Source organism: Meriones unguiculatus, chromosome 10 (assembly GCF_030254825.1).
Source record: "Meriones unguiculatus strain TT.TT164.6M chromosome 10, Bangor_MerUng_6.1, whole genome shotgun sequence".
Classification (NCBI taxonomy): domain Eukaryota; kingdom Metazoa; phylum Chordata; class Mammalia; order Rodentia; family Muridae; genus Meriones; species Meriones unguiculatus.
In genome coordinates, this window is record NC_083358.1 from 87036362 (window position 1) to 87056460 (window position 20099).

Here is a 20099-nt window from a genome sequence, read left to right on the forward strand (position 1 = left end):
CCTCCCATATCAGTGGACTAAAGGAGGGACATAAGGGGGAAAGAGGGAGGAAGGTTAGGAACAGGAGGAGATGATGGAGATGGCTACAGGCAGATACAAAGTGAATAAATTGTAACAAATAATAATAATAATAATAATAAAGAAAAATTTAGAAAGTGTTTTGAAGTACTTCAAGAGAACTAATGCTACTTCCTTTCCAAAACAAATATATCATTAGGCATTCAAGGAAATGAACAGACAGAACAGATGGTAGAAACAGACTCTTACCAACTCCAGAGAGTGGAATTATAGAGTAGGAAAGTAAATATTTTACCTATAGTTGGTATAGTATAGCTTGAGAAGCCAGATTATAGGTAAATTTAAGAGTACTCTCAGAAACAATGGATACAATTGTAGCTCAAAACTCAATGGACTGTTTTAAAAGGGTAACTTGGTGAAGAATTTGACGGTATAATTAAAAAACAAATGAAGAAAAATAAAATTGTAATTTCCCCCTCTAAAAAATAATCAGAAGGAATGAATGAATTTAATATGTATCATTTTTGAGGTAAAAAAAGAAACAACAATGTGCAGATTTTAGTAGGTTTATCCTATATTATATGTCTATATGAGTGAGTATATACTGTGTGCATCTTTCTGCTTCTGGAACAGCTCACTCAGGATGATCTTTTTCAGATCTCACCATTTACCTGCATATTTCATGAATTCCTTGTTTTTTATTGCGGAGTAATATTCCATTATATAGATATACCACAATTTGTGCATCCATTCTTCAGTTCAGGGGCATCTGGGCTGTTTCCAGCTTCTGGGTATTACAAATAAGGCTGCTACAAACATGGTTGAGCAAATGTCCATACTGTGTACTTGAGAATCTTTTGGATATACGCCTAGGAGTGGTATAGCTGGATCTTTAGGAAGTGCTATTTCTAGTTTTCTGAGAAAGCGCGAGATTGCTTTCCAGAGTGGTTGTATAAGTTTACATTCCCACCAGCAGTGGAGTAGGGTTCTCCTTTCTCCACAACCTCTCCAGCATGTGTTGTCTCTTGAGTTTTTTGATCTTAGATATTCTGATGGGTGTAAGGTGAAATCTTAGGGTCGTTTTGATTTGCATTTCCCTGATGGCTAATGAGGTTGAGCATTTCTTTAAGTGTTTCTCTGCCATTCGATATTCCTCTGCAGAGAATTCTCTGTTTAGCTCTGTACCCCATTTTTAATTGGATTACTTGATTTTTTGCTGTTTAACTTCTTTAGTTATTTATATATACTGGATATTAGCTCTCTGTCAGATATAGGGTTCTAATCAAGAGGGAGGACTCTTGCTAAAATGCTCAATTCCTATCCAGAAAAGCAAAGAGTCTGGACATCAGAAGGAGTAAAGAAGGAACAAGTCAGGAGCCTGACACAGACGACCTCTGAAAAGCTCTGCCCTGAAGACTATCAATGCAGATGCTGAGACTTATGGGCAACCTTTGGGCAGTGTGCAGGGAATCTTAGGAAAGAAGTGGGAAACTGTAAGATCTAGAGAAGATAGGAACTCCACAAGGAGAGCAACAGAACCAAAAAATCTGAGCACGTGGGTCTTCCCTTAGACTGATACTCCAACCAAGGACTATGCATGGCGATAACCTAAGACCCCTGCACAGATGTAGCCCATGGCAGTTCAGTATCCAAGTGGATTCCATTGTAATAGGAATAGGGACTGTCTCTGACATGAACTGATTGCCCTGCTCTTTAATTACCACCCCCTGAGGGGGAAGCAGCATTACCAGGCCACAGAAGAAGACAATGCAGCCACTCCTGATGAGACCTAATTGACTAGGATCAGAAGGAAGGAAAAGAAGTCCTCCCCTATCAGTAGACTTGGGGAGGGGCAATGATGCAGAGGGAGGAGGAAGGGAAGGATTGGGATGGGAGGAGGGAGGTAACCACAAGGGGGATACAAAGGGAATAAAGTGTAATTAATAAAGAAAAAAAATGTAAAAATGAATTAAAAAAAACAAAGTGAATAAACTATAATAAAGAATAATAATTAAATAAAAAGAGAGAGAGAAAAGAAACGAGAAATTATCTCATATTGAATGATATTTACTTATAATAAAAGTTAAGAGAAATTGCTTAAAAATAATTCATAATAAAGTTATTTAATGTCATTGTTTAAAGTTCACTTTAAAATATAGCCCTCCCCTAGGATACCATCTTCAAAAGAACAGTAATGTGACTTCAATTCCCCTTCCAAACACAATAGTGTCATAGAGGATCTTGAAATAACTTTTATTTATGAAATAAAAAAGAAAATTGCCACCTTGAATTCAGTGTACAATGTATTTCTTTTTACATTAATGAACAATAAAAACAGATGCAGAAGCAAAAACTGTAAAAACACAGACCTTCTAAATAGTTTTAAAGTATGCCAATAAACACAAATATATTCCACATGAAAACTCCAAAATAAAAATATAAAAGCAAATGGACAAAATGTGATTTAGGTTAACTCAGTGTAGCCTTTATAGTACTTAACAGCATTTATAGTACTCACATAAACTGTTAAAAAATGCAATGACCACACACAAAATACTGTCCTTTGAAAAGGAAAAGAGTTGGTATGAATTCATTTACCTGATTCTATGCAAAAAGAGCCGCTCAAGTTAAAGCTTTGATGACAGGCATTGTGAGATATAGATGGCCATTCTATGGTATGTCGCCTACTTTTGCAACTGGCACAGGAGTTTAGAAATACTGAGAGAAAAACACGTGGGCGTTCTCAGAATTGTAGGCGATGGCAGTGAACTTGAGAGCCAACACAGATAATTTTGATATATATATATCTTGATATGTTCTTCCTTGACAGGTTATTTGTGTTTCTTTCAATGTCGCAGAAACAAACAGACTTACCTATTACAAAAGTTCTATTAAGTTCCATATCCTATATTAAAGAAAAATGCACAAATCTTCTCCCTACCTTTTTCTAACAAATACCTAAAATATGTATCTATTTATGAATTACTGAGTGATAAACTATGAGTTTCTGGGGGTTTGGGGTATACATAATTAGTTTAATATCGTAATGGGAGAAATCCCAACCAGCTTCCTCACTTACCATGTATTCAGACATTACTTTATAGGCACTGAGGAGCAGCTGGCAATTTTTGATTAAGGAAGTAATGTAACCACAGCTTTAGTTTGCATTAGTTATTCCAAAAAGATAATCAATATTTTGTTTGTGAGAGCATGAACCACTTTGCAGTTGAAAATGAAACACAAATGCAGAAGTTGGTTCCCTCCGCCACTGAGCTCTGTGGTTGTTCATGATAAACATGGCAGACATATGCACATAGATACCAAAAGAACTCTTTAAAAAAAATGCAAGTATTGCTCTCAATAGTAATGCCAGTAAATTTTCCTTGTAAATTTTTCTGTGTGCCTCTGAGTTCTATACCAGTTGCCTTGGCAACTCTTGTATGGCAAGATCTCTTTCAATTAGAAAGAAGAGCTTTGGTTTTCTTAATTTGTGTGTGTTTGGGGGGAGGTATGTGTGGGTGTGGACGTGTGCTTAGGCATGTAAGTAGGGTGTGTCTATTCCACAGCATGCCTAATATAGGTCAAAGGGCAATCTTTGTATGAGTGTCAAACTTTTATCTTGTTTGCTATAAATCTGCCCCTGAGTATACCAAGCTAGTTTCCCATAATCTCCCAGGGGTTCTCCTTCTGTCTCCCATCTCACTGTATGAACACTGTAGGTGCAGATGGACCTGCTTTTACCTAGACTTCTGTGTGATCTCGGGCCTAAACTCAGGCCACCATGTTTATACAGCAAGCGCTTAACACATTGAGCTATCTCTCAGCCACAAAGAAGTGATGTTTGGTTTACACTGAATCATTCTGGGAAGCCTTTACTTCATGTGCATCTTTAATTTGTTTGTAATTAATAGCTACAGAAATCCACAAAAATTTGCAAGAGAGAAGGCGTAAATCCACATTTATCAATTAGTACAATAATTTCAAAGAGAACATATCACTTCTATCCAAAAAACAGGACCATGACATGAATACTTTAGCAGACATTTATAGATTGGCTTCATAGAGTACTGTTCCTCTAAAGGAACACTATCCAGAAATGTAGCCCAGGGTTCACAGTTTGATGACTAATATTTCCAATTGAGAGAGACAGCTGCAAACAACAGCCTTCACCAGTGAAACAGAGAAAAGCTGACTGCGGAGGTACAATAGAACTGAGCATAGCTTTCAAAACCAGAGTTGTAATCCGGTGTGTAAGAAAATAAAGAATGGAAATCCAGTGAATCTCAGAAGCCCTTTCACAATGTCACACCCGCAGTATCTCTTTCCCAAGGAGGCACAAGGCTCATTGAATCAAGTGATTCAATTACCTTCTCACTCCTCCTGGTTGAGGTCCACTGGTAGAGCCAAGCAAAACAGCCTACATTGTTCACAGCCAGTATATATCTAAAAGGCTACAGGCATCAAGGAAAAGATATCTTTGACCTTTCATTATTGTTACAAGTGATTCATCAGGAAAATACCACATATGAAAGTTTTTTCACAGCCTGATAAAGGATGAAGTTTTCAGTTAAATATTTATAAATTTTTAATTAGTATAAATTTTAATTAGTATGTAGTTAAACACTCATTAGTATGTTTAAATAAAAATCAGAATACAATAAATTTGAAGAATGGAGTTATTTTTGTTGGTTTTTAATATTTTACTTGTATCCTATGTCATGAGTGCTTTTCCTGGATGTATGTATCTGCATGTCATATGTGACTAATGCCTTTGGAGTTCAGAAAAATGTAAAGATGACCTGTATGGAATTGTAGATGCTTCTGAGCTACAGTGTTGGTCCTGGGATATTAACTGTGGTCCTTTACAAAAAAACACTCTGTACCCATAACCACGGGACCAGATGGAAGGAGTTCAACAACAACAAAACCAGATGATTCATATCTCTCTCAAACATGATATAAATTCTTCAAGTAAGGCCATCATTTGTTTCTGTCATTTTTTTCTGTGAATTTGTGTGGATCTTAAGTGAGTAGAGTGTATATCCCTTAGGATCAGTTAGACAACTACTGATGTGGGACTGACTGGTCAGTGACAATTTTAACTAGCAAAATCTTTCAGACTTCATGGTCATCAACAAACCTCCTCATTTCTGATATCAGTACTGTCAATTTAGGTATATATCTTAGCAGGAATATTTTAGGTTTCAAACTTTGTTTATTTTGGTAAGATCCCTTTTCTTTCTTTCTTTCTTTCTTTTTTTTTTTTTGCTCTACATTTTATTTTCTATTTTCTCATTGTCAATCACTTTTTTCCATGCTTGATACTGACATTCTTTGCTTTATAAACACCTCTAAACTTTGTACTCATGGAGGTGGATTTACAGCATGTTTTAAGATCCCTTTTCAAACGAAGATGATTTAAACTATGTTACACACGGTATTATTTAACAAGGACACAGTTTTTACAATGATGAATACTTTGGATGCTGTGATATTTAAAATTCTTAACAGAATTCTTTTTTTTTCCTTTCTTTTCTTTATTAACCACAATATATTCACTTTGTATCCCACCTGTAGCTCCCTACCTCATTCCCTTCCTATCCCGCCCTCCCTCCCTCTTCTCCTTCTTTGCCCCTCCTCCAGTCCACTGATAGGGGAGGTCCTTCTTCCTTTCCTTCTGACTCTACCATATCAGGTCTCATCAGCACAACCTGCATTGTCTTCTGTGGCCTGGTAAGGCCCCTTTCCCCTGAGGGGAAGGTGATCAAAGAGCCGGCCAATGAGTTCATGTCAAAGACAGCCCCTGTTCCCCTTACTAGGGTACCCACTTGGAGACTGAGCTGCCATGGGCTGCATTTGTGCAGGGGTTCTAGGTTATTTCCATGAATGGTCCTTGGTTGGAGTATCAGTCTCAGAAAAGATCCCTGGGCCCAGAATTTTTGGTTCTGTTGCTCTCCTTGGGGAGTTCTTATCCCCTCCATGTCTTTCTATCTCCTCCTTCATTGATAAGATTCCCTGCACTCTGCCCAAAGTTTGGCTATGAGTCTCAGCATCTGCTTTCATACTCTTCTGGGTAGAGTCTTTCAGAGGCCCTCTGTGGTAAGCTCTTGTCCTGTCCGCTATTTTCTCCCTCTTCTGATGTCCATCCCATTTGCCTTGCTGAATGAGGACTGATCATCTTAACCAGGGACCTCCTTCTGGCTTAGCTTCTTTAGGTGTACAGATTTTAGTATGTTTATCCTATATTATATGTCTACTACCCAAGAAAGACAATATGTGTCTTTCTTCTTCTGAGATACCTCATTAAGGATGATCTTTTATAATTCCCACCTCTTTCCTGCAAATTTCATGATTTCCTTGTCTTTAGTTACTGAGTAGTATTCTATTGAGTAAATGTAACACAATTCCTGTATTCATTCCTCAATTGAGGGACATCTGGGTTGTTTCCAGATCCTGGCTATTATTAATAAATCTGCTCTGAACATGGCTGAGCAAATGTCCTTGTTGTATATTTAAGCATCTTTTGGATATATGCCTAGGAGTAGTATAGCTGGATCTTAAGGTAGCACTATTTCTAATTGTCTGAGAAAGCACCAGATTGATTTCCAAAGTGGTTGTACAAGTTTACATTCTACCAGAAATGGAGGAGGGTTCCTCTTTCTCCACAGCTTCTCCAGTATGTGTTGTCACTTGAGTTTTTGATTTTCCCCTTTCTGAAGGGAGTAAGCTGAAATCTCAGGGTCATTTTAATTTGCATTTTCCTGATGACTATGGATATTAAACATTTCTTTAAGTGTTTCTCTGTCATTTGATATTCCTTTATTGAGAATTCTCTGTTTAGCACTGTACCACATTTTTTAATTGAATTACTTGATTTGTTGCTTTGTAACTTCTTAAGTTCTTTATATATACTGGTTATTAGCCCTCTGTCAGATACTGGGTTGGTGAAGATCCTTTCACATTCTGTAGACTGTCATTTTATTCTGATGACAGTGTCCTTTGCTTTACAGAAGCATTTCAATTTCATGAGGTCCCATTTATTGATTTTTGATCTTAGAACCTGTGCTGTTGGTGTTCTGTTCAGGAAGTTGACTTCTGCACCAATGAGTTCAAGGCTGTTCCCCACTTTTTCTTCTAACAGATTTCGAGTGTCTGGTTTTATGTTGAGGTCTTTGAACAACTTCAACTTTAGTTTAATGCAAGATGATAAATATGTATCTACTTGCATTTTTCTGCAAAGCAGACAGGAGGTAGTGGTGCACAACTTTAACTTCAGCATTTGGAAGCAGAAGCAGGCAGATCTCTGAGGTCCAGGCCAGCCTGGTCTACAGAGTGAGTTCCAGGAAGCCAAGACTATACAAAGAAACTGACTCAAAACAAACAAACAAAAGACAACAACAACAAAATGTAAAGCAGATTTCCCAGTCCCTAGGGGATTAAGACCCTCAAGTAGAGTAGATGTTGATGATGATGATGGCACAATCATAGCAAGGACATTGTAAGTTTCAGTGCTTACAATAGGCAAACAGTAGGTACTCGTTAATTACTAGCAATAATAACAAATGGAATCACTGCTATAAGACTTTTGACACATTAAACAAAGAGGAACAGTAATTTTATATCAACAAAGCACTTAAGTAATGACTGCTACATTAAACATATCCATATGAACTATTATTCACTTTGCAACAATCCTGGAAGACTGGTGCTGTATTTCCTTTATAAGAGAAAAGGCTAAGTTATTTCTCACTGGATTAATATCAACCAGTCAGTCTAAAATATCAGCACTTCAAATCTTATTTAAAATGACCATGAAGACAAATGTAATGCCCTGTCAATCAAAGCATTAACTGTTGATTTCCTCAAAACATTTGTAGAATTTTTATTAATTCTTTGAGAATTTCATATATGTATACAACGTATTTTATCATTTCCACTGTCTGTTCTTCCCAACTTCTGAGCTACTCTCAGAACTACCCCATCCCACTGCTAAACTCATACCCTTTTTTCTTTTTTTAACCCTTTAACCTAAGCTCACCTTGTTGGCGATACTTGTGATGAATGACTTAATGTCAAGATTTGTGGGACAACTCTTCTGGCAGGGGGCATCTGCACATTTCAAGCATCTAGGGAATAGAATGACTGTGTTAAGAAAATTACAAAGAAAATGATGTGATCTTCTCTATATTTTTGTCTTATACCAGTTTAGAGTTAACATTTGATAAATACAAATAAAATTTAAACTTCTAAGCATACTTTTTAGAGTAATACGTATTTTAAAGTAAATATTTAGCCTCTGTTTTCTAAGTTTTTATGCCTCTTGACCTATGTGGAATAGGGGTGTTCTAATATTTAACAACTTGTTCTCTCAGAGGTTTTAAGACTTACATACTTGTGACATATCATTCTCTCCTTTATGAAATCTTTCACTGTTTGATCTACCAGTACTCTGTTTAGAATATACAATATATTATGGCATGACATGTATGTCTAATAGACCTCAATCATTATGCAAATTAATAGGAGATCTAATATCTTAATAGTTATAATGTCTTTTTTCCCCTTTTTTTTTTATGAATTTCCTGCTGTTCTATATTTCCCTTCTTCCCTCCTCCCCCCCACCTCCATTTCTTTGGTGTCTTTCAGCTCAGAGTCCATCCATAGAACAAATGAGTCTGTAGCAATTGTTTCAAAGAGTAACTCAATTCACTTCCTGTGAAAACAAAGCTTTTTTTTCCCCCCAAGCTGCCTTCCACTTAAGAAAAAGGAATAACGCTTTGATCTCTCTTGCTAGTGGCAGGCTTCATGCGATTGCAGATCATTGAGTGGCTTAGAGATGCAAACTTCTTACCCTAGCATGGGGTACTGTTCCACAGGGATCTACTGTCTACTCAACTTCCATTTCCTTCACTTCCCAATTTTAACTCAGAATCTTCTTTGGGAACTAACCAGATGCATTCTTAAGTACCATTTGGGAAGCTGATGCACCCTCGCTCAGAGTCACAGCTTCCCACTGGGACCCCTCTGGAAAGTTGGTGACTTCTCTGCCCCCAACGGGAGACGCCCAGACGCCTGAGCTCCAGATAGGATCTCCTCTGGAGAATTTCAGGTTTCTGCACTTAGTGCCAGCTGGCACCAGGGCCTCTAAGTTTACACGCTTCTGTAACCAAACCTTACCTCAATGACAAGTCGAAAACAAAGCCTTCTTTAAATATTGCCAGTGATTGGGTAAATAAAGGTCCTCTCCAGGTAGACAGAGGTTCCCATGTACAAGCCTCATCGATCCAAACCTTTCAATGTATACATACAGGATTTTCTCCCTACTCAACTTTTATCTATTGCCTATATATGTGTTTCAGTGTCCTGCCAGACAGAGATGTTTCCTACAGCCACAACAGTGCCAAAGAAGCTACAGGTGTTCAACTCTGACCTCATGGACTTCCAACAAGCTGCAGGTGTTCAGCTCTAACCTCACAGACTTCCAACAAGCTGGACCTGCACCTTCCCTGCCAGCCATGGAAGTTCTTGCAGACCCTGGAAAGCATCAAAGCAGTCTATTCTTCCTGGACTTGGCCAACATTTCAGCCTTTTGACCACCCTACAGCGCCCCCAGTGTCAGCAGGAAGTAGCCAGAAGAGAATCTATGCCCATTATTCACTTGTTAACAAAAGGCTGAAATGATGTGCTTCAGGACCAGGACAAGAAGCTCCAGGTTCTCCCAGCGTTCCCCAGTCCCTACCTGCTGCCTTGCATGGCTGGCAACTCTCTCTCTTGACAACCCTCTACCCTAAATTTTCCAGGGTAGAGGCTTCCCTTACTCTTGACCTTGCAATCTGACCATTTTGTTTCTATAATTCTTCTGTCTCTCAACCTCTTGCATGACAACCAAGAGCTGCTTCCAATGAGCCTAAATTTATATATTTTAACTTACCTTAAAAAAGGCAGCCCAAGCTCCTCATTTTTTAATTATAGAAAAAGGGAGGAATGCTAGTATTTTGGAACACAACCTGCTTCTGGGTTACCTAACGACCGATGATGATGTCATCAGGTGTCGCCAGCCAGCCAGGTGAACACACCTGGAAGGCGTGGTTTATCATGTCCCTTAAAAGGGCCGATCCAACACGTGGTCTCTCTTTTACTCTTACTGTTACTCTTACTCTCACTCTCACACTCTTCTCTTTCTCTGGGGCACCCCATCCCTCCTTTCCCTCTCTTTCCCCACCATGCCCTGCTACCCACTTCCTCCATACCCGCTAGTAAACCTCTCGAAGAGAATACCAGTTGTCCCCCTGCTTCTTCATCTCTTTTTAATTTTTAACAATAACCAGATTGTGAGACCTATCATGCCACAGTGTTTATTGTGGAACAGAGATAGACGCAAATACTGTAGCATTCTTCATTTATACATGGTCTAAGTATGCATGTGTGTTCATTTACTCACTCATTTAATAAACATTTATTGAGCCCCTGTATGATAGATTGAGCTTGTTGACCCTGCATTAATACATGTTTCACACTCATGTGTCATCCATTATAAGGCTCATGTGACAATCTTTATCATGTGATTTGGGCTTTTAACCTTCAAATTGGTGAAGAGAAAAAAAATGTCTTTATTTTGCATATTACTCAGTCTCGGTTATTTTATTACAGTAACAGAAGTGAATGCCAGACATGGAGAACAAAAACATAGTAATTCCTATGATAAACCTAAAAGAAAGTGCAGAAATAAAGTACACTCTAGATTTCAAAATGATAAATGTAACATTTAACAAAATACAGCATAATAAGCAGGCATATAATAGGGCTAGTATTCCTGGACTCAGGAAAGATTTGCTGATTCCAATAATATTTAATGAAGACCTAAAAGACAGGTGTATGTCAAGAAAGCAAATAATGGTGGGATTGGCAACGTAGGAAAACAAAAGAATGACTCCAGGGTAGAAATGGCACATGCCAAGGTGTAAAGAGGACAGACTATGCCAGTGTGGGTAAAGTTAGGAGGTCTACCTCTGATCTAAAGAAAAAAAAAAGGTGAAAAATACACTCAGCTGGAGAATGTACTATTGTCACGTGTTAGAAGACCAGAATTCTCTAAGAATTTGTCTAAAAATGAATCTTACATTATTCACTGACATGGAAACCAAATCCTTCATTTTTTATCCACTTCCAAGTGTAAAGACCTTAGTTCACTTCCTTCAAAGAAACAATAGAGGTCTCCTTGTCATTTCTTTGTACAGCCATCCTCTCCATTGTCGAAGCAATTTCTCAGAACCTAATTAATATCTTGTTTTAAAATCTGGTCTCTTTTCTATGGCTTATGCCCTTAGCCTTCTCTGTAAATTAAATTTTTCACGATGAGTACTGAAGGCTTTTCATAATCAATTGTGTCTGTGAAATGTAGTCATTAAACCTCTCCCCTGTCATTGCTCTGAATGCCATTGTTAGATTCACATCTGTCATTTTGTTGGATTTACTCATACTTAGAACTTTGGGTTTTTTTCCTAAATATCTCTGAGAACAACAACAGTTCTTTAAAGTACATCCTGCTACATACATCACAAAGTGATGCAAAAGGAGAATGAGATTCGCCCAATGTAGTCCCTGACATTAAAGCAAGATTATACGATGTGAGTAACTGCTCTGGGTATAGATACAGTGATCATTAATAGTATTGTAAAAGGCTTTCTATCATGTACTGATGCAGTACAGTCAAAACACTAAGAAAACAATAAAGTTTTGCCATATTCCCTCACCTAATATATTACATTAACAGTTTAAAAAATTTCCATTGCCTAACTAATTAAAATATATGTGCACATACATGCTAAATGTACACCAACAAACACACACATGTACACACAAAAAAGGAAGGAATGAAGGAAAGAAGGAAGGAAGAAAGACAGAGAGAGAGAAAGGAAGAAAGGAAGAAAGAAAGAAAGAAAGAAAGAAAGAAAGAAAGAAAGAAAGAAAGAAAGAAAGAAAGAATAAAGAGTACTAGATAGAGAAACAACATCATACAGAGTATAGTTATCTCTAACCAAGTTTTGTGCATTTCCTCTTTCAAGAACCCAACTCGACTAAGGCAACTAAAAATAATCTTATATCCCAGCAGATATGAGTGAACTAAATTAAGATGCAGCATGTCTTCTTGTCCTTCCAGGGAAATCTTAAATTCAACGTAAACAGATTCACTTAACAGCACTGACAACGTAAGGATTTTCATTGTGGTTATTAAGCCTCTTTACCAAATAATTTTCCCTTTATTGTTGAGCTAGTTCACAAATAACAGCTGTTGGAAATGTCAGATGTTAATGAGGCAGGGCAATGCAAACCTGAATTGTAGCATTCTTTCTTTCTTTCTTTCTTTCTTTTTTTTTTCCTTTTGGTGCCATGAATATGCCAGAATGGGCAGACTCTGATAATAATACCATCTTGCAATTCTCTAAGCACTCTGCAGACTAAAGTGCATCAGGCTGCCATTAATCCCACTTATCACTCTGACAGCTCAGTAATTACACTACTGCTATAGCCAGGTAGTCCTAATAAAATATCAACCACTGTACTGGAATGCATACTGGTGAGATGTTTTATTAAAGCTGGGGAGGGGTGATCATCAAGTGACATTATTGTTGACCTATTTTTCTATTTCACAATAAATTACCTTTTGAGCATGCCATAATAGATATTACAGAGTATATTTACTGTACCAAATTGGAAAGGTTCTGAATTGTAATGATGTAGGCAAATGATGTAAATAAAATAGCGGAAATGTACACCCAGATGCTATTTCCCAAATTGTTTTAAATGACTGATACTATGAAAAGTATGAGGAACACAGTACTCAGGGGGATAGGTCAACAATTATGGTAAACCACAGTGCTCAGTAAATTGTTCCTCAGAAGTAATATTTCAATTACAGTTGTTGGTATCTTCAGTCATTTAGGAGCCCTTTTTCTCAAACAGTTATTATGTTATAATAAAGTTTAATTTTAAATTCACTGTAAGGGGCAAAAGTTAGTTGAGATAAATAGTTATGTAATATTTTTAATCTGCAGATAATTAAATTCATACTAAAGTTGCATATTAGATTATCTTTTTAAAAAGTGGTGAAACACCACATATGTTACTACTACCAATAAACTTTCTATTCTCATATTTATACAGGACATAACAATGGATTTAACGAAAAGCAATATGTGGAATGCTTAATAAATGTTAATCTTTTGTTATTAAGAGGATTTCCAAAAGGCATATGGAATCTTTCACTCTGTTGCTTAGCGGAAAAACTATTCAAGAAGTACTTACTTGAGATCATTCGGTAGGGAAAACAGACAGGATGAGTATGGGTAGTTTTACTTCATAATAAATAACCAAGTTTTATTCCTCATACATCTGAGAACAGATACTTCTTCCAATGACAAACATTCACAACAGCTGGAACTTTAAACTATACTTCTTTTTTTTAAATTTTTTATTAATTACACTTTATTCATTTTGTATCCCCCATAAGCCCCTCCCTCCTCCCCTCCCAAACCCACCCTACCTCCCCTGTCTGCATGTATGCCCCTCCCCAAGTCCACTGATAGGGGAGATCCTCCTCTCATTTCTGATCTTAGTCTATCAGTTCACATCAAAAGTGGCTGCATTGTCCTCTACTATGGCCTGGTAAGGCTGCTCCCCCCTCAGGGGGAGGTGATCAAGAGCAGGCCAATCAGATTATGTCAGAGGCAGTCCCTCTTCACATTACTATGTAACCCAATTGGACACTGAACTGCCCTGGGCTACATCTGTGCAGGGGTTCTAGGTTATCTCCATGAATAGTCCTTGGTTGGAGTATGTGTCTCTGGGAAGTTCCCTGTATTCAAATTTTCTTGTTCTGTTGCTCTCCTTGTGGAGCTCCTGTCCTCTCCAGCTCTTACTATTTCCCACTTCTTACATAAAATTCCATACTTCTTAAAGATTTATCTACTGGAAGAGCTAAAATGAAAGTTTCTCAGAAAACATGCACTCACCCACACGCACACATATATACACATATAACTACTGGAAATATTTGAACTCAATATAAGCTGTTTTCATTTTGCTAAGTTTTGACTTAATGAATCTAGCACTGTTTTATGTGTAATTTACATCAAGTCATACACTACTATAATAGAATTTGTCAACTTAATATTCATATAAAACATCCTAACATCTTTCAGATATTAATATTGATTTTCTTTAGGTCATTAATGTTCATTCATCATTTGGAGAACTACTAGTCAAGACAGTAGAGAGTATGAGTATTAGCTTTGACTCTCTCCAGGCACTAGAGTAAACAGACACGTATGCTAGTGTTATTTGCTAGTTATTTACTAGTGGTAGAATACTTGTACTGAAAACTCTCACTGTCAAGTTGTTGAATGGGGTATAAATCAAGTTGTGAAGGTTGACAGTGTCATATGTACATCTGAGTTCTGCTGTATTCAGCACTTACACCCAGACACTGGGAGAATAAAACCATCCAAGAATGATGCATTGTATCTTTAAACATGATAGGACTAATTTTATGTTCTGATCCAACAAACAGTCAAAGCTGGAAACTGAAGGCCTTCTCTACTTCCAATAATTTTCTGGCTATTGGTTGTACCATGTTTCTCTTTAAATTATTTTAGCGGGACTTCTTATAAGACTATATATATATTCATGGTACCCAGTTGGAAGCTATTGCAGTTTCATCAAAAATAACTGAGTATATTCTTTAACTTCCTTTTTATCATTTAAAATAGGTTCTTCTCTCATACAGTATACCATGAACACAGTAGTTTCCTTCCTTTCCAGTTCCCTGTCCTCCAGATCCACTTCCTCTCCATTTCTTCTCAAGGAAAGAGAGGACACCAAGATATGACCATCAAGCAGAACAAAGCAAGACATAGTATGATGACACAAAAGCTCTCATATGAGCCTGGGTTTAATGTTATGCATCACTGTGTCTTTTTACTTTTATTTTCCATCTGTTTAGTCTTTTAATGACAATTTGCATAGAAAATTTAATGTCAAACATATTTTTATTTTAAATATTAATAATTACATCAAACATGTTTCTTTTAAATATTTACATGTTAAGTGAAGGTTCTTTTGAACAATTCCAGAAAAGGAGAATTGAGAGGAGTTTATAATTTGCACAAAATTGATGCTAAACATAATTTGGTGAATGGTAATGAGAATTTCAGCCTGAGAATAAAATATAATTTGTTATTTATCTTCTGATATTTTATATTATATAAAATTGTGAATTTTCTCAGTACCAATGACATAAATTACGTTAATATGGGAAAGGATAACTAATTTTAAAGGCCTATACAAAAACCATATAAAACCCTTTAGTGTAGAAGATACCTAAGTTATATACATACATAAGAGGACTTTAAATGGAACCATCGTGTAATGGGGGACACAATATCTCAATAAAACTTTAGTTGCTACCACATATAACTTTCAGTATAACTTATTGAGTTGTTTGCCAAAAGGTCCCAGAACACTCCAGGCTATTGACAATGCTATTGGTAATCCTTTACAACTTGATGATAAGAACTCATTGCTAAAGACACAACATAGTTATGATATAGAACATGGAGAAACCTATCAGTTAATCAACTTAAACTTCACTCTTACTAGCATTCAGAGTAGTAAAAGCTATACACACTACTAGAGAATTAAAATGATCATTAAGCTCACCGAGCTCAAACCCTGGAAGCTATAATAATAAACTGCTTTTAAGAAATGCCCACTGGTGTCATAGTGGCACAAATGTTAGAGAAGTAACCAATTACTGTTTGGGTTGGAGACTTAGGGATCATTCCACTAGATGGGATACCTAGCTGGTCTTGTTAACAATGCAAAATAAAGAAAGAAAGAAAGAAAAAATAAAAAAAAGATCAGTTAAAGACCATAGAAAATAAGCCTACTGCTATTTATTTTTCTGAATGAAAATGACAATAACATATTTCCTAATGACATGTGGATATATTCATAATTCAGTGCATCATTCAAGAAGCTGCTTCTTGCAGAAGAATGCAATGAACATTGAGACCTCTAACTTGACAGTAGCTGGGGGAGAGAGATTTAGAAAAATGTGTTTATCACAATTTTATCCTCAATGTTCAGTAATATAAATGGAAGAGGATAAGTAGATTTTTAAGAGCCAGAGGTGGTGGAAGATTTTTTTTTTTTTTTTAAGAAAATAGCACTTCAGGTATACAACTAAGAAGACGCACATAAGAACTCACAAACTCTGTGACAACATTCCTAAGATCTATGCAAGTTCAAACCAGAATAGGCACTGTTTTTTTTTTAATGGAGTAACACCCAGGACTAGTTAGCCAACACAGAAGAAACTCCATTGTTTATTTTTTTATGATCCTTTTCCCCTTTGTTTGGTTTTTGTTTGAAAGATAGAAAAAAAATCATTCAGCTTCGTAGAAAGTGGGAAAGAGAAGGTGTGGGAGGAGTTGTGGAATTGGAGACTATTGCAAAATATAATACCTAAAATTCTCAAAGGAAAAAAATAAAACAAAATAAAAATAAAAAATTACTGTAGGGAAACTTTATCTTCTGGACACAAGCATGCAGTTGCACATATGAACTCATGGAGATTACAACAGCATACATAGAACCCAAGCCAGACTTCACCACAACATTGAGAGGGGAGTTGGACACAAAATCTCACCCCTAACGGAAGCAGCCATTACCAATTGTTACTTGCTGCATGGATCAGTTTTCTCTAAAGTGTGTCAATGTGGTAATTCAACCGTATTCCAGTGAAAGCACATATATTCAAGAATATGTGGGCGTGGGCGGTACAAATTGACCTTGCTAGAGGAAAAACTGGACATAAAGTTGAGAAGAAAAGAGAGAGCAGATCTAAGAAGAGTTGAGGAGGAGAGTAAATATGATCAAAACACGTGATATAAAAAGCTAGTAAAAGTGTTTCAATGCAGAGTTTATACTTTCTGCATATTTGGAAATAAATTAACTAAAATAATTTTTTTTCAATTTTACTATGTAATAGAGAGTGTTTGAGTTGATATGCTACTATCGCCACACCTTTGGATTGATGTAAGAACCTCAGAGACCAAAGGCCATGCAGCTGAAAGAACCATGTTAGCTTTGTCCACCAAGCGCCATCACATCCATACAGGAAAGCAAGTTAGAACTTTCAAAGATACTGTGTTGGGTTGGTGAAAAAGTCAACAAATAAATGTCTTGTCATTTGAGAATGAGAAAATGAGTTTGGTCCTCAAGACTCATTTAAAAAAACAGAAAAGCCAACCAAAATGGTGCCTATCTGTAAACCCAGCACTGAGGTGGAAAAATTAGGTGGATCTCTAAATCCATTCAACAATCAATCTAGCCTACTTGGTGAATCCCAAGTGCTAATGAGAGACTTTGTTTAGAAGAACAAAGCAGATAACCTGTGAGGAATACCCCCTGAGGTTATTTTTTTTTAGGCTCCACCTACATGTACCTACATTTGGACCTACACCCAAATACCTATATCAACTCACTTATACACAAGCACTCAAAAAAGAAACAAAACCACACAAAATGTTTTACAGGCTACCACAGGCAACACCAGTGCCTGCTTAGTAGAGTAATGTGCAGACTGGGGGAAACTAGCAAGAGCTCATGCTCGAGAAGTCTTAAGTGTGAATTTTGTTGGAATCCAACTTAGTTTGAGGGAACGGTAGAAGAAAGTTTTGATGGGCTCCTGTAGAGGCCATCAAAGTCCAGATCACAGAGTATTTTCTAGCTGTGTTGGAAAATAGCCTCAAGCCAGAATGAAAGGCTTAGCCCCAGCCTCTTGATTGTGCTTCACCTGCAGAAACAATGTGCTCAGCTATTTAAAATGTCTCAGTGTCCAAGTGGGTTCCTTAGAAAGGGGAATGGGGACTGTCTCTGCCATGAACTAAGTGGCTAGTTCTTTGACCATCTCCCCCTGATGAGGGAGCATCCTTGCCAGGCCACAGAGGACAAGAATACAGCCAGTTCTGATGAGATCTGATGAGCTAGGGTCATATGGAAGGGGAGGAGGACCTCCCCTATGGGAGAGGGGCAGGGGAGAAGATGGGGAGGAAGGGAATGAGGGAGGGGGCTACAGCTGGGATACAAAGTGAATAAACTGTAATTAATATAAATAATAAAAATTTAATTAAAGATAAAAATATATCACTGGGCTTGTAGCTTCCTGGTAGTTACCTGTGTATACACATGCCCCAGCCCCTCTGACTGAGCTCAACCTGCTTCCCATTAAAAGTTTGGGGCCCCCACTGGTCCAATAAAGCAGTCTCAGCTTGTTAAGGTCAATTCTGTCTGCTTCTCTGCCTCAGTTTTCTTACAGTCGAGGCTTTGAGGAGCCCACAGTTATGACATTTGGTACAACCTCCACAATTATCAAGTCAAGGCAACAGGACACACAGGACAGAAGTGACTTACCCTGAGACCTTCCCAGGGTTCAAACAAATTCTTCTACCTCAGTAGAGAGATCTTACGATTCTGTAACCTTGACTTTCCTCTAATAGTCATGCTATTAGTAGAAAGATCCATTTATTATAATTTTAAAGTAAGTTTGGTTTAGCCATATGTGCTGAGAAGATACTTTTGTTAGAACAGTGTTAATTTTTAAAAAAAGTCACATATGCTTAAACTTTTCAAAGATGTTAAAACCCGGAAATACTTATTTTTATTGTTCTCTTAGACATAAATAAAATATTTCTGCAAAGGCTCAATACATATTACTTTGGAAAACTTTTAAACCAACAACACTGCCCCGGTTTACCACACCGATTTCTGTCTGTGGTTGCTTTTCCTAACTGTACAGGTTTCTCATTGTTAACTTCAAAGTGTTTTGGAAAGAGAACACTTAAAGTTAAGGTTTGAGTACAGAGATAAGGCTGGGAAGGACCAAGACTGGAAAGATTAAATTGTTGTATCTTAATAAATTCAGGAAGATGGACTAAAAAATCAGATGCACACACCAAGAATTTAGGCACAGTGGAAATTAATTAGGATGAAAATAAAGCACAGTCCACTGACTGTGGAATAGAGTCAGTCCATAATGCTTTCTCAATTTGCCAGAGTCCTAGCTTATTGAAAACATAAGCACCACATAAGAAAACAACGTTTAATTAATATTCCATTCATTATATTATCACAGGAATACCTTGAAAAGTGGGTGGTTGCCTCAATGAAGAAACAATACATTTGTTCCAAAGATGGAGCAATAGTTTTTAAAGAGTATATGACAGTGGCATAGAAACTGAACTTTAGAAACGGAGTAGAAATTTGCTACAGTGACACCAGTAAAAATAAATGAATATTAGGCACTTGCCAGTATTTTTTATATCAATAACACACAAAGTTGCTGAATATAGAAAAATTAAAGCGCTACTAAAGTTTGTTTTCCTATTCAATAGCTATCTAGATGCTAACATACAAAATAGATTGTTCCCTGCACCTGCAGCTGCTATGATGGTGTGCTTTAATCTGCAAACCAGAGACTACAATGGAGAAGAGCTCAGCCTTATATCATTGATTTCTGCTCCACATGGCTACATTGTCCAAGGAGGCCATTTTTCACCTACTGTGAAGATGGTGGAGAACAAGAAGAAATGAAGGACTGAGGAAGACAGCATAATTCAAGATGAAGAAAAAGAGTTTCTTCTGTTGTCTCTAAATGAATCAGTGTAAGCTAATGATAGATTTTTTCATTAGCTTTGGCTATATGGGATTAATGAAGGGAGTTGGGGATGATACCTCACGGTCTTTTAACGCATTAAACCTGGTAGGTATCTGTAACATTCAAACGTGGGATTTAAAGGTACCTTTTATATCCACTGTATTTTAAGTAAAGTTATTTGCAGCTCAGGAAAAGCAGAATGCACAAGGCCTATAAGGGCTGTGTACATCTCCTAGTAAGAATCCAATTAAAGGAATGGTCACAATTTATATGTTGTTTTAAGTTGAATACATTTATGTGCATATAATACAATGACACATATCCACAGTGAGGATCCTCTCTGCGCTTACTTAGCATTAAGTTA

At 37.1% G+C, this 20099-nt stretch overlaps 1 protein-coding gene across 4 annotated transcripts in view; it reads right to left on the reverse strand.

Moving 5' to 3' along the window:
• Dpyd (dihydropyrimidine dehydrogenase) overlaps positions 1 to 20099 on the reverse strand; it is a 925939-nt gene that overhangs the window by 703718 nt on the left and 202122 nt on the right. For all 4 annotated transcript variants that reach the window (XM_060392818.1, XM_060392819.1, XM_060392817.1 and 1 more), the window contains exon 4: positions 8057 to 8144. In XM_060392818.1, the coding sequence (XP_060248801.1) occupies positions 8057 to 8144 (88 nt within the window). The remainder of the gene's footprint in view (positions 1 to 8056; positions 8145 to 20099) is intronic.